The sequence below is a fragment of the Silene latifolia genome, chromosome 4, assembly GCF_048544455.1.
Source record: "Silene latifolia isolate original U9 population chromosome 4, ASM4854445v1, whole genome shotgun sequence".
NCBI lineage: Eukaryota > Viridiplantae > Streptophyta > Magnoliopsida > Caryophyllales > Caryophyllaceae > Silene > Silene latifolia.
In genome coordinates this window covers 67,607,645-67,624,147 of record NC_133529.1, presented here as the reverse complement: position 1 = coordinate 67,624,147, position 16,503 = coordinate 67,607,645, and the positions used below count along the sequence as shown (strand labels likewise).

At 36.8% G+C, this 16,503-nt stretch overlaps 2 protein-coding genes across 2 annotated transcripts in view; one reads left to right on the top strand and one right to left on the bottom strand.

Moving 5' to 3' along the window:
• Positions 1-219: 219 nt before the first annotated feature.
• LOC141652278 (uncharacterized) overlaps positions 220-16,503 on the top strand; it is a 29,514-nt gene continuing 13,230 nt past the window's right edge. Inside the window, exons 1-8 of the mRNA XM_074459808.1 lie at positions 220-439; positions 751-878; positions 1,248-1,302; positions 1,446-1,503; positions 1,721-1,815; positions 1,966-2,069; positions 2,526-2,654; positions 2,769-3,751. Coding sequence (XP_074315909.1) covers positions 751-878; positions 1,248-1,302; positions 1,446-1,503; positions 1,721-1,815; positions 1,966-2,069; positions 2,526-2,654; positions 2,769-3,711 — 1,512 coding nt within the window. The 5' untranslated portion in view covers positions 220-439 and the 3' untranslated portion in view covers positions 3,712-3,751. The remainder of the gene's footprint in view (positions 440-750; positions 879-1,247; positions 1,303-1,445; positions 1,504-1,720; positions 1,816-1,965; positions 2,070-2,525; positions 2,655-2,768; positions 3,752-16,503) is intronic.
• LOC141651606 (uncharacterized) lies at positions 7,888-11,124 on the bottom strand. The gene is made up of 4 exons (XM_074459310.1): positions 11,023-11,124; positions 10,443-10,496; positions 10,164-10,219; positions 7,888-8,506 (listed from the first exon to the last, which is right to left on the bottom strand). Exons 1-4 carry the CDS (start codon positions 11,122-11,124, stop codon positions 7,888-7,890), a joined length of 831 nt encoding a protein of 276 aa, XP_074315411.1.

Sequence of the window (16,503 nt, the reverse complement as noted above, 5' to 3'; positions counted from 1 at the left end):
AAAGAGTCAATGTAACCTTTGGTCTGGATGAGAGAGAGTATGAGGAAACCCGGGCTTGAGCTCAAAATTCAAAGCGGATCTGAAACCCGAGTTTGCGTTGTTGACTAGACAAAAGGTATAACTTATAACATACGCTTTGCTAAGCAGAGGAAACATCTAAAACACGCATTTAAAACCATCACTTCCCGTTACTATTCCCGACTTTCACACACACTCTCTCTCTCAATCTTCTCATATTTTCCCGCTACTTTTGATTCCCAATCAAAAACCCTAATTCTCGCAAATTAATTCTCCGTTTTCCCCTAAATTTCTTCCCTATTTTGTTTTCATCTTCTCTTTAACCGTTACAATTTCCGAACTTCCGTCACATTCTCGGGAAAGAATTAATCAATTATACTCCGACAAAAAAAAAAACTATCGATTTTGCGCATTTTTTGAGGTTTGCTCATAATTCTACTGAAATTCATCAAATTTAATCAAAGTTTGTGAATTTAAATCATCATTTAATTATCAAATCCAAAGATTCTGTCTTTGTAACTGCTGTAATTTTATTCCTGTCGGTTTTCTAGGTAACGGAATTAATTATTTAATGTATGTGAAGAGTATATCAGTTCATAAATATTTGTAATTTTCAACGTTGTTGTCGTTGTTGTTTACAATTTGGCGTAGTATTAATTGTTAGTAATGATTATTTTTGGTGTAAAATGTATATTTGTTGATTGTGATTAGTTGATGATTTTGTATGTGAAGATGAAGATGATCGAGGTGGAGGAGGAGGAGGAGAATTTGTGGAATTTAGGATCGCCTAACACTGCGATGTTAGCCTTGTCGAGTGATTATTGCGATTATGTCACTCCGAAATCTGCACCGGTGCTAGGGTAATTACTTCACTTTCTGTTGTTTTCGGCTTTGATCAGTAAAGTTTTGTTTTTATGTTCTACGGAGTACAATGTTATCTTTATGCGTGAAATTTGAGTATTTTATATTTGTGTTATTGTGAGGTAAGTTCATACTATGCTTGTAAAATTGTGAAGTGTGCAATGTTCGAGTGAGTGGCTTAGTTTTGTACCTTCAAAAGATACAAGAATGGAGATTTTATCCTTCAATCGTGTCGTGTTGAAGTCTATCTATGATCTATTAGCTGTGGAAAGTAAAACTATCCGATTTGTTGAAGCGTAGTGTTGTAGTTATGTCGTTTTTGTTGATTTTGATGACGATCTTAGTATTGATTGGTTTTCATCTATTAGGCGTGTAACTGGTCGAATAAGGCGTTCTTCAAGAGCAGGGTGGACGGATGAAGAGGTTGGTACTTATTTCCGTATACTGTGTTGTTTGGGAATTGGAGAGTTGTTGTAGAATTTACAGCAATTAGATATGAGTAAAATTCAATGATATTAGATGTACAAATGGTGTTACTTGAATTGATTTCATGATTCTTGTAACAGGATAGTCTTCTCACTACTGTCGTGAGGAAATTCAATGCAAAGAATTGGAAGCAAATTGGTGCGTACAAATTCGCACATTCTCATTTTATTGATATCTTGAATCACTAATGCTATTAAAAAACCAAGCTTTTACGCATGTATTTTGTTATGTCATTCTGAATTTGTTATGCATTTTAGGTTCAATTCTCTGCATTGCGTTTTCTATTGCTGAAATTCGGTATGCCTTGGTGAGATTGCACTTATTTGATTATATGTTTTGTTCAATTTTCTGACAGCTGCTCATTTTCCGGGAAGGACAGATGTTCAGTGCTTGCATCGGTGGCAAAAAGTTGTCAACCCTGAACTGAACAAAGGACCCTGGAGTAAGGAGGTAGCTCAAAAATTCATGCCTCTTTATTGTATCAAAATTACGTGTTCGCAGCAAGAAGAATTTGGTGGTTGGGAGACTTGGAGTTGATGGTCCATGCGGTGACCATATGTGGAATCATGGTGTGCTGATTTGCTACTTTAAACTTTTCAGGAGGATGACTGTATTATTGAGCTAGTTCAGAAGCATGGTTGCAGGAAATGGTCCGTCATAGCAAAGTCTCTTCCTGGTCGGATAGGCAAGCAATGCCGAGAAAGGTATTACTCTATAGTCTATCCTGTTTATGTGTTCACATGACTTTCATGGTCAACTGATGTCAACTTTGACCATTATTTTCCCTCGTGATTTTTTTTACTTCGGATGTTTACATCTATTTAGCGAAAGTTATGGGCAAAGTTGTCATTGCCTGACATCAAAGTAAAACAAGAACGATAAAAGCGGGAGAGACTATTGCTGGTAGTTAGTAAATACTGTTGCAAAGCTCCCTGCTTTGTGACAATTGAATGAATGTTGTATCAAATGTCTTTCTTCAATTGCATCTGTAAACTATCGAAAAGTAGCTGGGTATACTTTCCTCTGTAAATGGGAGCTCTATCGCCGTAATATGGTCGGAATTGCAAGGCTCGCCAGAAGATATCAATTACTGATGATGTATCTTTGTTTAGTGTAAGAGAATTTTAAGCATTATGTTGGTCTTTGCGGTTTTCTTATAGGTGGTACAACCATCTAGATCCTTCGATTAGGAGAGATGCTTGGACAAAAGAGGAAGAATCTCTTCTTACTTTCTACCACCATGTATACGGTAACAAATGGGCAGAGATCGCAAAATTTCTTCCAGGAAGGTATATGCATTCTGCCATTTCCTTATAAAAATATGAAAAGAAAATTGACATTTATTGTTCTTGTGAAAACAATTAAAACTCAAATCTCGTAACTGTCGCTATTTACACATGCAGGACAGACAATGCAATAAAAAATCACTGGAACTGCTCTGTAAAGAAGAAGTTGGATTCATATGCACTCGATTATCCTATTTGCGAAGCGATACGTGAAAGCTACTATTTTGATGAGAGAAAATTGGATAAATCCAGATTGAAAGAAATCGATGTGGATTACACAGATTGCCGCTCTGGTACTTGCCTTACAGAGTTGTCTCTTGGAACCACTCCTACAAGAAGTCTTCAGTCACAACCTAGAATTGATGGTCAAACAAAGACGGAAACTTCAGATACTTTAATACATGAATCAAAGCCGTCCAACAAGTTGTTTGATAACTATAGTGTTCTTAGTGGACTCAATCTGGAACTGTCTACTGCAGCTAAAGTGGATACGTCATGGAATATGTCTACGAAGGCGAACTACGTCCCTACTTCTCTAACTAGAACGTCGTCTCTGGAATCTCCCAAAAGGCCAAGGAGCTGTAGTTTCACTGATGATCAGGTGTTCAGAAACTTGGACAAGTCATTCTTGAGTTTAGCAATGTCTACATCCTATGAGGACATTGGACAGGGTAATAAGAAAAATAAAGTACATAGTTTCTCTGCAACTGCTAGTTATGATTCCCCTGAGTTCAGGTTGTGGGAGACAAGATATAACAGTGATGATCGAATGGGTAACCGTTTGTGTTTTACTACACCAATCAGATCAGTTAGAAGCAGCTCTACTGGTGATGGAAGTCCAGAATCGATGTTAAGGAATTCGGCAATGAGCTTTAACACACCGTCTATTATAAGAAAGAGAAGCTCGTGGAAAGTGAGCAGTTCTGACAGGAAACACACGAGTAATAAGTCAATTGAGCGACGTCTTGAAGCCTCGTTTAACAAGGAAGTGGACCGAGGTGGAATTAACTGTGGCATTCCTTGTGTTACTTCAGTTGATGCGGTTGGATCGTTGCCTTAAGATGTGCAAATTTGTTGATATCTAGACATTTGCCTTTCAGGTACCTTTGACCCCTTTGCGTCTCCTAATTTCCAATTGTGTGCAACATCTATGCTAAGTGCTAACTAGATTACATCTTTGTCCCCAAAACTTATATGAGACAGCCTCACATGCACGAGAAATCTCGTAACTAGTATATACGCAAATGAGGAAAACATAAATTTTTAGGCTGGTCTTACACAAAGACCGCTGCTTAGCTACTTCAGCTCTTTGGCCCTTGGAGATTTATTCTAGGACATCCGGCCTTTTCAAAGGCTCAAAATTACGTGTCAAGATTCTCGCCATTTTTTCCCTCTATTTCCCCTCTCCATTATCTAATCAACGGTCTGGATTTTATGTTAGGCAAATTTGTTCTCTCTTCATTACCTCTTTACATTCCATAATTCATTTTGAACTGTTCAGTAGGTAAAATGGACCATCCATTTCTTCCAACGAAATGGAAAGGATCCTTATCCATTCTCCTCTATGTGATGTCACAACATTGCAATTTTGTGACGTTTATTGAAATAAAAAATTACAATCCAAATTCCAATGGGACCATAACCTGTTATTCTTTAGTTCCGGATTATGATAGAGTAAAGCAAAATAATTCGTTTAATTGGTTGCACTTCTGTTTAAAATGAAGTATCAGTCATTCGATGCATTTTGAACGCAATTTTCATTTTAGGTCATTCGAAAATAACTTTTTTGTGTTGCTAGCACAAGGTTAAGGTTGCGTAGGTCCGACTCACCTTATCCCGCAATTTGTGGGAACCCTTGAAACATTGGGGTAATGTTCTTGTTTTGAAATGGAAATTTACAAGTCTCGTCGCCTGGCTCTTCAGGTGGAGAGAGTCTAGGCATGGAATTAAAGAGAACTCGGTGTGTTAAGAAAAAATGCTCTCTGCTTTGTCTGCTAAGTACTAACAATTCATGGCTAAGCCACTCAAGAGATTCTTGATTCTCAGAAGAGGAACGATCCATTAACAACCAGTCCAGATCCTCTGTCCCATTACCGTGTCCCATCTTGTGTCCCATTGCCTTAATATTTTGACACATCATCCTTAGATAATATCTATATACTTATTTTTAATATTTATTGCTTATGTGTCAAATAGAGAGGCAATGGGACACAAGATGGGACACGAAAATGGGACAGAGGATAAAAATTGATTAACAACCACGTGTGTAGATTTCGCCAATCCAAGGGTGTAGCGAAGAGGTGAGATTATGTGGTTGTAGTGCAAATTCAACTTTAATCACAATAAATACAGGCACAATAAAATTATCAATTATGTAGTAACTCTCCCCCTTTCCTTGTTTAGTAAAGTTTTATACTTATTTTAATCACCTTACCCCACAATACTCATACTTTATCTTATTTTGATCACCTTACCCCACAACAATACTTATTTTAATCATCTTACCCTACAATAATACCTCCCCTCTCTCCAATTACATTACACCACCACAATACTTTACAATAAAATAATCCTACCCTTAATTTGCGTGCCCTTTTGAAAGGGGAGAGTTAAAATGAATAAGAGGGAGTATGTTCTATCACACAATAATCTTAGAACATATCAAAGAGTATGGAAGGATGTGCCATTTCTTGAACCTTAGGTATGTAAATTTGTATTTTATGTAGTTAGCTCTTGAACTTTTATTTGTTGTGCTCAATTGCTTTTTTTTTTTTTGGGAAAATGTACACTTTTTTATTAAAGCTCAAAACTCAAAACATTACAATATTAAGAGAAAAAGGAACATACATTGGAGGTATTACCTCCAACTTTTTTGTTTTTGAGCATATATCTATATTTTTTGAGCATATTTTCACAAACTTTATTTGTTTTTGAGTATATGTATGTTTTTTTGAGCTTATTAAAATTTATAAGTTAGATTTTAATTTTTTTTTGGTCAAAACTTAAATTTTACTGAACTTATATGTAATGTTTTTGAGTATTATTGCAATTTTTTAGAGCTTAATGTTTAAGTAAATAAACTCAAAAAATTTATATTAAAACTCAACATTTTTAAAACAAAACTCAAAACATTTATTATAATGCTCAGAAACTATGAATTGGTGGTAAGACATCAGATGTATAATCCACCTACTGCAATATTAAGGCATAGTTATAAACTAACTTTCCTTATCAACTACAAATCTCATTCACCCAATTGATTACATCTACCCTCTTACTCTTAAGATTGCAAGACCGCAACCTTAGACTAACATCTCTCCTGACCTGCAATGCCAACATTTCAGGTCTAAACAATAGATAGTCCACACGACTCCTATTTCTACTCATCCATAAATGATAAATCAAAGTAGCCAAAATAACTCCTATGACTCGTTTTTTACATTGGGAGCTAAACCTCTGATTGCTCCAACAATGCTTTGCTACACTGTTTGCTGTACTCACACTGAAAAAACAAGTGAGTATGATCTTCAGTAGCCGCTCCACACAAATAACACTGATTGTTCAGAATGATATTCATGTGTTGCAATCTATCTTGAGTAAACAGCCTTTGATGAGCCATAAGCCAGCCAATAAAGCCATGTTTAGGCACCACCCATCTGTTAAGCCACCAAGGATACCAAGTAACAGTAGCAGAATCTGGGAGTAGCCATGAATAACCCATCCTGACAATGTAATGAGTATTTAAAGTGTAATGAGTATTTAAAGCTCTCCAGGAATCATAAAAAAATAGAGCCTTCATCAAGTTTTTAGTTTGGCATATCTTCCTCCATGCCCAACTAGAGTTTGAAGAAGGTTTATAGTCACACCAGGATTTATCTTTAATATATATAGCATGAACCCACTTAACCCATAGGTGATCCTCTTTGTTTTCAATCCACCAAACATACTTTGCAATACCAGCCATATTCGAGAGCATTAGGTTCTTAAACCCTAACCCACCTTGCTTCTTTGGCCTACACAACTTCTCCCAGGCCACCAGCAGGACTGTCTCTGGTTTCTTTCCCATACGAAAGGTAATCTCTACATATTGCTTCAATCTTCCTAATGAAAGTTTTTGGTAAAATAAAAATGCGAGCCCAATAATTGTGTAGTGTACTGAAAACAGATGAGATCAGGACAGCTCTACCAGCATATGAAAGATGTCTTGTACCCATGACTCTGATTCTGCAAACCACCTTATCAACCAAGCACTTACAATCCAAAACTGATAATCTTTTTGGTGACACTCACTCCAAGGTATTTAAAGGGAGTGTGTCCCTTCTTCATTCCAGTAGCCTCCTCTATCTCTTTTATAAGCCCATCAGCCATGCCATTACAATAAAAGCTGGATTTATCCCTATTCATCTAAAGGCCAGAGGCTTTAGAAAAGAAAGAGAAAGCATTCAACAACAATTCAACAGAACCCCTTTCTCCTTTACAGAACAGAATCAGGTCATCAGCAAAACAAAGATGAGATAGGCCCACCCTTTTGCATAATGGATGAAACCTAAATCTACTATGTTTCTGAGTAACCATCAGAACTCTACTCAAATACTCTAAACAAAGAGTAAATAAGAGGGGAGATAAAGGGTCTCCCTGTCTAAGTCCCCTTTTCCCCCATAAAGAAACCAAAAACGTCTCCATTTAAGGCTATGGAGTAAGGAGTGGAGACACATTGCATAAGAATTGTCACCATTCTCTCAGGGAACCCTAAAGCTGTTAGCATATCCTCTACAAAGGGCCATTCAATTGAGTCATATGCCTTTTGTAAATCCAATTTCATCATCATTCTTGGGGAGCAAGCTTTTCTGTTATAGAGCCTAATTAGATCTTGGCAGATTAAGATATTCCCTACAATATCCCTCCCTTTAATAAAGACACCCTGAGAAGTGGATACAATATCAGGGAGGATTTTACTCATTCTCTTGCAAATCACTTTAGACAGGCACTTGTAAATTGTGTCGCAGCATGCAATGGGGGGCCTGAACTGCATCACATTATCAGGAACCTCAACTTTTGGGACAAGGGTAAGAACTATGTTGTTGCATTGTTTCAATAACTTACCATTTTGGAAAACTCTGTGAATAGCCCCATACACCTCTTGCCCCACAATATGCCAACAATCCTTAAAAAATTGGCTACTATAACCATTAGGCCCAGGAGCTGCTTTGTTCCCTGGAATAGAAAACATAGACTCTTAAACCTCCTCATAGGTAACAGGAGCCAACATAGTCTTAATGTGCTGCTTAGTCAAACACTTTCCCTGCTTCACAATTTCAGCCTTAACTGGGGTCACAAGCTTAGATGTACCCGACAAAGATATATAGAATTCCTCGAAGGCAACTTTAATAGTATTAGGTTGAGTGCACAAATTCCCCCTCATATCCTTCACTTGGTACACTTTATTCATAGCCCTCCTTCTTTTAATACTGGAATGGAAGAAAGCAGAGTTGTCATCTCCCTCATTCATCCACTTCACTTTAGCTTTTTGTTTCAGGTACTCAGTTTTGACCTTGCTTAAAAACTCTACCTCTTTAGAACAAGCTTTCTCTGCATTACAAAGCTCTTCATTCAATGGATCCTCTCTGAGCTTAGTTTGAAAATGAGCTAGAGATAATTCAGCAACCCTAGCTAGATTTTCAATATCACTGAACTGTTCACTATTCAGTTTCCTCAAATCCTTTTTCAATCTCTTTAATTTAATGACTACTTTGAACATTTCAGTACCCTGAATAGCCTGCCCCCACCCATTAAGAATGAGTTCATCAAACTCCTGGGCTTTGGACCACATATTGTAGTACTTAAAAGGTGAATTTCTGCTAATAAGAGTATCATCAAAACTTACCAAGCAGGAACAATGGTCAAATAAGCCCTCTGGTAGAAAATGGGCCACACTACCAAGGAACTCATTGTAACACCCCGGTTTATGAAGGAGCCTTTAGCAAGACATTCCCTAATAAACCAGACTGTTACCATCTCGGTTTCCCGAGGTAGTGAATAACAAAGTACAACAATACCAAAGTACTTTAAATTAAAACTTAACGATTACGTGTTTATTACAAATTATCCAACTAATAATTAATATAAGATAAATACAACCCGCAGCGGAAAATAAATTAAGTGATAAAAACTTCTATGTGGTCTAGACTTCTAGGTAGATTGGCCAAGTCCTCACGCGTCCCATAGCTCCCAAGTCAGCTAATCTTTAGTACCTGTCAAATCTGCTCCCCATTATGGTTCATCACAGGTGTTCACGAATACACAGGGTCAACCACGAGGTTGAGTAGGGAAAACAATGAAACAATAAATATGATATGCATGCTCCTCCGTCACCTCCATCTCCATCTCAACTCATATCTCATATCTCATATCTCATACCCCGGACAACCCAGCCATACCGATCCCCGGTAGACTATATATATATCGACCGTAGCCGATCTGCCAGCTCGCAGCTGAGGACACCAGGGCAAGTCCTGCAGAACCCGCCTGGGCCTTATCACAACATCACATCGTATCCCAACATCGTCACCACCACATCCTCCTCCAACTCCAATGCATATGTAATGCTCAACAGTAATTAATGCAATGCAATATGTATATAAATCACTGAACTGTTAAATCATAAAGTCATGCCAGTTACCCGATGTTGTGATATCATACTCAATACGATAAATTCAGTCAATCACTTCCCGTATATAAATCATAACGTAAGTCAACAACCAGGAATCAAGTCAACACAATTCAACAATGACGATAATAAGACAAGTGTATTTCCCTACCTCAAGTGCCAGCAAATCCAATTAAGCAGTTAAGCAGTCCAATGGACAGATGCCCAATAATATTTCACCACGAAATCGCTCTCTGAAAGATAAATAATGATAACAATTACTTCACTATTCCCGTTCCCAAGATAGAGGGTTATTAATGATAGAACTCCCTAAAAATGGAAACTTTCCCGATATAGTAATTTTTCTATTTCAACAAACCCGATTCAAAACCCGACTTGAATTATTTAACTGACTCGGAAATTAAATTGGATAATTAATATGATAATTAAATGAATTATAAGATTAAAAGAATCTGAATCAAACATTGAACAACTCAACAATCCCGACTCAAACCCGCCTCTACTTATTTTAATGTACTCGGGAATTAACTCAAATAAATTATTTAGAAGACTCGGGGATTAATTAATTAATTAAGAATATGACCCATTACGAAAAATAACGATTGAATTACGAAAACCCGCTTCAAAAACCAAAACAGCCCGTCATCCACACAACCCCCTTCCCACGCGCTCACCCGCCACCACAGGCCACCACGAGGCCGTGTCAACCACCAGCCGTGGTCCCCACTTCAACCCAACCACCAACGGCCACCCCCACTAGGGTCGATTTGCCGGGGCGGTTCAAACCAAGGCCGCCATTTGGCCTGGTTCACCACCACGCATCACCAACACCCCTCGTTCTCCACCTGCCACCACCGTAACCATTAATTAACCACTGCCCAAACAACCACCAGTCAACTCGCTGCCAACCCACGCACACAGACACCACAGCACCACCGTTTCGACCTCCCCCTAGTCCACGGTGGTGCCACCCAAACCTTACCCCTCTAAAAATCGCCTGAAAACCGTAACCAAACCCCCCTGTGTCTACCCCTGTCGACAACCCCTCCTGCCGCCATTTCCACAACCCAAAACCACCCTAACCACCACCACTATACTCGTCACATACCCCACTACCCAAATACCCCATCAACAACCACCAGCAACCTCACCAAGACACGCACAACCCTCAACAAAACCTGACAGAAAAACGAAACAGAGGAAGGGAGTTAACTGCTTACCTTTCCGCCACCATAACGGCCACCTATAGCCGCCTATGAACGTCGACAAGCTTCCCTAGCTCTTCCTTGCTGCGTGGTCACTACTCACGGCCACTCTCTCTCCCTCTCTATGCGTGAAATCTGAAGTTTTGGTGTTGGTGAAGGAGGGAGGCGTGTGTATGGTTAGGGTAAGACTAGGTTAAAAATTAGGGTAAAGATCAAGTTAGATGGTAAATGGGTCATGGGTAACGTGATTGGTAAATGGGTAAGCTATCGTTCAGTTAAACCCGTCCCAACAAGTTTACGAGTAACTCGGTCTTACGATATCAACACGACTAAACAAATAACTCGACTCAACTATTATTTCGTAATTCAATTAGTAATATAAAATACATAATAATTAATATATAATAATATCCGTTTACTCGATTATATAAAAATACGGGGTATTACACTCATTTAGCCATTCATCATTAATAAATGCGCTGTCAATTCTGCTATAAACCTTCCCCTCATGCTCATGCTTGTTATTCCAAGTATAAAAGGATCCAACACTTTTTAGATCATACAACTCACACTCTAGTATAGCCATAGTCATTGCTCTCATCTCTGCTCTAGTAACAGGTGCCCCCTCCAATTCTCTCATCAACAACCATGATAGAATTGAAGTCACCCCCAACCAGCCAAGGACCTTTCATTCCACTATGATACATTCTCAGACTTTGCCAAAGAGATTCCCTAGCAGAATACTCATTAAACCCATATACCAGTGTGTACCAAAATTGCTTCCTTTTGATTTTATCAACCACCTCGGTATGAATGCACTCAGCATTAATATCCAAAACATTTACAGAAAACATGCTAGGATCCCATAATAAGCATATCCTACCACCTTCATGACAACCATTATTAGTGCAAATAGCCCAATCTTCATAGAGATAGCTGCTCACCTTATTCCAATTCCTACTCCTAATTTTAGTTTCCAATAATCCATAAAGCCCTACTTTATTTTGTTTCAGAAACCATTTTATTTCATTCTGCTTACTACTACTATTCATTCCCCTGATGTTCCAAAAACCACAACTACCCATTATCAGAGTGAATAGTACTAAATTCCCCTTTCTCATACACCACTTTTTCAATCAAATTTGCTTTAGATTTCTGAAGGGAGAAGGTTAGAGCATCCGCAAAGGTGAGGCTCCCCATATGTTCTATTTCCTTCTCTTATTCGTCCACCTCATTTTCCACTAACTTTTGCATTTACCCTCCCTAATTTATATTTACATCTATGCAATAATGGGGTCCCCCAACAATATTAATTTACACCCAAAAATTTGGGAGCCTCCCCAAAAGCAACTCAAAACACCTTACTTTTTCTTTGGGGACCTTCCCTACAAATAGAGGAGCCCCATTTGTTGGGAGGGTGTGTGCAATAATGGGGTTCCCCATTTGAGGAGACAGAGGGCATATGGGGAGGTTAGCTTCCCACCTTTGCGGATGCTCTTAGGGATTCCATAAATGACAGTCCTCCAGGAATAAACATTTTTCTATCCCCTGTACCTCCCTGCATCAACCTAGTTAGAAATCTTCTGGGCATAGATTGCTCCACCTCAGGTCCTCTACCAGCACGTGGAAGGCCAACACTCCTTTGCACCACAGGTGTCATAGGTATTGCCCTAGAAGATATCCCAACCACTGTAGTCTACTGCTTCTGCTGCACTTGCTGCTTTTGCACATTATGATTCTGACCTCTTTTGGGATGATGTGGCAGGAGCTCGAACTTTTGGCCTCCATACTTTCCTGACTCCCACAGTTTCCCCCTTCCTGCAAACCTCAGTTCTGTGTCCCATACCCTTACAAGAAGTACATGTCGTGGGCAACCAGTTATAAACAACCCTCACCCTTTGTGGTTTACCATTCTCATCAATGAAACGGATTTCAGTGGGAAATTGTTGACCAATTTACACCTCCACCATAATCCTCGCATAGCCCATGAAATCCCTATTAGTTGTGGCCTCATCACATTTAATGTATTGACCCACATGTCCACATATCTTCTTCAAACAGTTAACTCCGCAAAATTTGATATCCAAGCCATAAAGTTTCATCCACAGTGCAATCCTTTTAACATCATGTTTCAGCAATTCAGACTCAGGTTTCCACTCCGTAATGATAACTAGCTTATTATCAAAAATCAAGTGTCCATTACTCAAAATATTTTGCCGTTGTTCCTTTGTTTTAAACCGAACAAAAAAAATTTCATTTAGAAGAAAGGAAACCTTATCAACCCCATTTGAAGGCCACACTCTCTTGACAAACCCACTAATTACGTTACTAGGAGGATTTGCACCTAAGATGTAGCAAAAATAGAAGTTGACCATAAAGAAATCTCACCCGCAACATCCTCCTGTAGAATACGGAGCAATGGCAAAGTAGGTTCCTCCGTCTGCGTCTCTTCCACTGGAATCTCCTCCTCAAGCTCCTCATCCTCAACAATTGAATCTAAGTCTGATTCAGAGTCAAGCGAAGAGAATTTGATATGCCTCGCAACCGATTTACCCTTACCTTTATTAGTATCATTTTTTTGTGAATTTTGTCCCAAATTAATTGAAGGATTATTATTGAATTTCTTAGATCGAGCCATATTTGCTTCAGATTAAGAATTTTGTGCTCAATTGCTCAGACTCTGATAACATAGCTAAAGACTACAAAATCATTTACTACAGACTGGTAGCTAACAAGCTATTCTAACATTTGAACATTAGCAGCCGCGACTTCTTAGCTAAGGACTATGGAATACAGAGTATTACATATAGAGTATACTAGTGTGATGCCCGTGCGTTGCACGGATTCTAAAATTATTGACTAAATGTAAAATGCGCAAGGACGTTTTATTCTTTATTGTGTAAATGAGACTACAGATCAATTTTAATGCTAACATATTTGATTAACAATTATAATTACTTAGATAGTAGTTATTGCTAAACTAATCGACACTTATTAGATAACATATTTTTACCTTAGATAGAAGTTTTGAGAGGTTTAATTCATAAAACAAAACAAAAAATGACAATACATTTCTATTTTAATTCGTTTAATATTGCATGTCTTACGTACAACATGTACATGTCCTCTCTCTTTTGATCTTTGTATCTAAAGTATAATAAACGACTAATATAGATGCAACACATCCTTAAGCCTCTTAAATCCCTTCTTTTTGAACTTCTCCTCCCCAGCTCAACCATGTGTTTCATGTGTTTATTATTATCAATGTCTTGATTTATTCTGATCTTTTCCCCTTAATCATTTGGTGGTTTTGGTCAACTCAGTGTTAAACCCTTTGGACTCGCAGTGACTTTCTTCTATTCATTTTCATTGCTCTTCTTGATATGTTGCCAACACTCTTAAGACCACTCAGTCTATTAGGGTCCTCCTGATTCCCCATGGCACAAAATGAATGTAGCTGCCTTTTTTGTGCTACTACTCTTTTGGTGTGTATTAGTTGGATTGCCAAGTGTACCGTTTTTTACCCCTTTTGAGTGTACTACTTGCCATTGAGATTGACCTTCTTTTGGGGCAATCGTGTGAGTTGTTAAAATTTGAAATTTTTGTGAAAAGGTAGTGTAAACTTGAAAATGTTTATGTTAAAATTTCCTTAAAAATGTCGTTTGATAATATTTTTAAGATGTTTTTATAATTGATCAAACCGAATACAAAAATCCAATTGGCTTTACAATTTGAACACATAAACGCATGTTAACATATAAAGAAACGTAATTAAGAAAACATTTATCAACAAACGGGGAGAAAAAAATCCATCCAAGTGGTCATGAAGGCATCCCAATTTAAATCGAAACCTAATGAAATTTTGTTAAATTAGAAGAAATCAATTCACAGTAGTAAAAAGGCAATACAACTTGAGGTAAATACCTCATTTGGTTTTTGCATTGGGTTGGGTAATAAAATAATAATTATAGCATATTAATGTGGGGTATATGAAAAGACGTTAAAGATGATGATTAACCTATATTTGTCTTACTTCTATTTATCTTTTTTCATATTATATGATTATTTTGAGAGATCTCATCAAAAACATTATATTCTCTATCTATTTACTTTTCTTATACTTACGAACTGAACATTAAAGAATTTTATGTACTCCAAATTTTTGCAGAATTAGAATAATACTCCTTGTAATTATCAAAATGTCTATAATAACTTTTAGAATAATACTTTAGGTAATGTAATTATCAAATTTCTAAAATGTTTAAAATAACTCAACCCGAATGTTTATTGTTTATTGTTGGAACTGACTACTATCCTTAAATAATGTGATAATAACCTATGCGAAAATGACCCGAACCTGAAATAACCTGACCCAGTGGCGGAGGCGGGAATTAACCCTAACGGGAACGAAATATCTCGGCGGGGGAGCGAATGGATGATGGTTTAAGGGAAACTCGAAAAAAGTTGGAAAAGTTTAACTAAAACATTGAAATTTCTGACCGCCCTCACCCCCGCTAGCCCCTAGCTCCACCACTTACGCGACCCGACTCATTTTAAATCAAATTCTTGAAAACCTGAATTGTCCGATTCCAATCCGAAACCTGACCCGGTTGGCTCGTTTTGTCAGATCTATATCCGTCCTAATCATTTTTTTACATTTTTTTTACATTTGAGTAAAATATTACTCATAGAAATTAAAAGGATAAATAAATTATTATGATGGAATAAAATAGGCATGATTGCTCTGGTAATGATAAAATACGCAATGCATGGCTCGTGTAATGATCAATTACAACTTGTCATAGAAAGCAATCAGGTAGTTTAACAAAATTTCTAGATTGATAGATTTGCTATGGAATTCATTTGCATTATTGAGAGTAGTTAATTAGTACTAAACAAAATTAAGTCACTCAGATTGATTACAAAGACTTGACTCACTTGAGACTACTATTAAGTTATTAAATATAATATTTAAAATATGATGTTTAGCTAATTACAGTATTAAACTCTATTTCTATATTATTCTTATGTTAATTTTTATTAAACACTATTTCTATATTATCCTTTATGTTAATTTTTAATTTTATGTTAAGTGTTTAAAAAAGTTGGAGCTGACAGACATTTTATATTGTGAATTATCATAATGAATAATCCGTAAAAGTGGTGATTACGAATATATCTATGTTTTTTTTCTATAGTAAATTGAGGTTTTCATATATATAAATAAATACGAATATTAAGAAATAATCTTCTAATTCCAATAGAAAAGTTGGAAAAGTTAATTTTAAAATAGTAAGTAAACTAATATTAAAAAATCATTTTCTAATTCTGATAGGAAAATTGTAAATGATTAATCATTTCCTAATTCTAATATAAAAATTTTAAGTAAGTAATTTTAAAATTTATTTTTCTAATTCTAATAGGAAAATTGTAAATGATTATATTTCCTATTTCTAATAGAAAAATTGGAAGTAATTAATTTTTAAATTTATTTAGGTGTTTTTAAAAAGTTGGAGACTACCACGTCGCTCGAAAAAAGCCTCAAATATATATTTGCTAGACTAGATTTAATGCCCGTGCGATGCACGAGCCACTTGTAATATTCTGTCTCTTGAACCACCGGTGAACGCCAAGTTACAGAATAACCATTACAAATGTCAACTTCTGTTTACAAAGAGACTCGATGCAAACTCCAACTCCAAACTAACTAAGTTAGTCATATCCTAATACATTTCTAATTTACTAAAAGCACTCGAATAGTTAAAACTAATTTTACGCAATAATTATTATTAAATTCCTTATGATGAAAGCTTTCATATGAGTATACTCCGTACGTCATATATTTTTTCTTATATTTTGACATTGAAATGAAAAATGAGCGTCTCGAAAAGTGAGAATGATATGCTCCGTATAAAAAAACAAGGGAGTAAATCAACATATGACTAATAAGACGATTGAGTTTGATTTTCTTTTTAACTGA

Coding starts and splice junctions, on each gene's coding strand:
- LOC141651606 (XM_074459310.1), bottom strand. CDS start 11,124: ATGAGAGCAATGACTATGGCTATACTAGAGTGTGAGTTGTATGATCTA. Junction 10,220..10,442: donor TGCTGGTGGTTGTTGATGGG/GTATTTGGGTAG, acceptor GTGGGTTGGCAG/CGAGTTGACTGGTGGTTGTT. Junction 8,507..10,163: donor AATGGTTACGGTGGTGGCAG/GTGGAGAACGAG, acceptor TCTTATTAGCAG/AAATTCACCTTTTAAGTACT.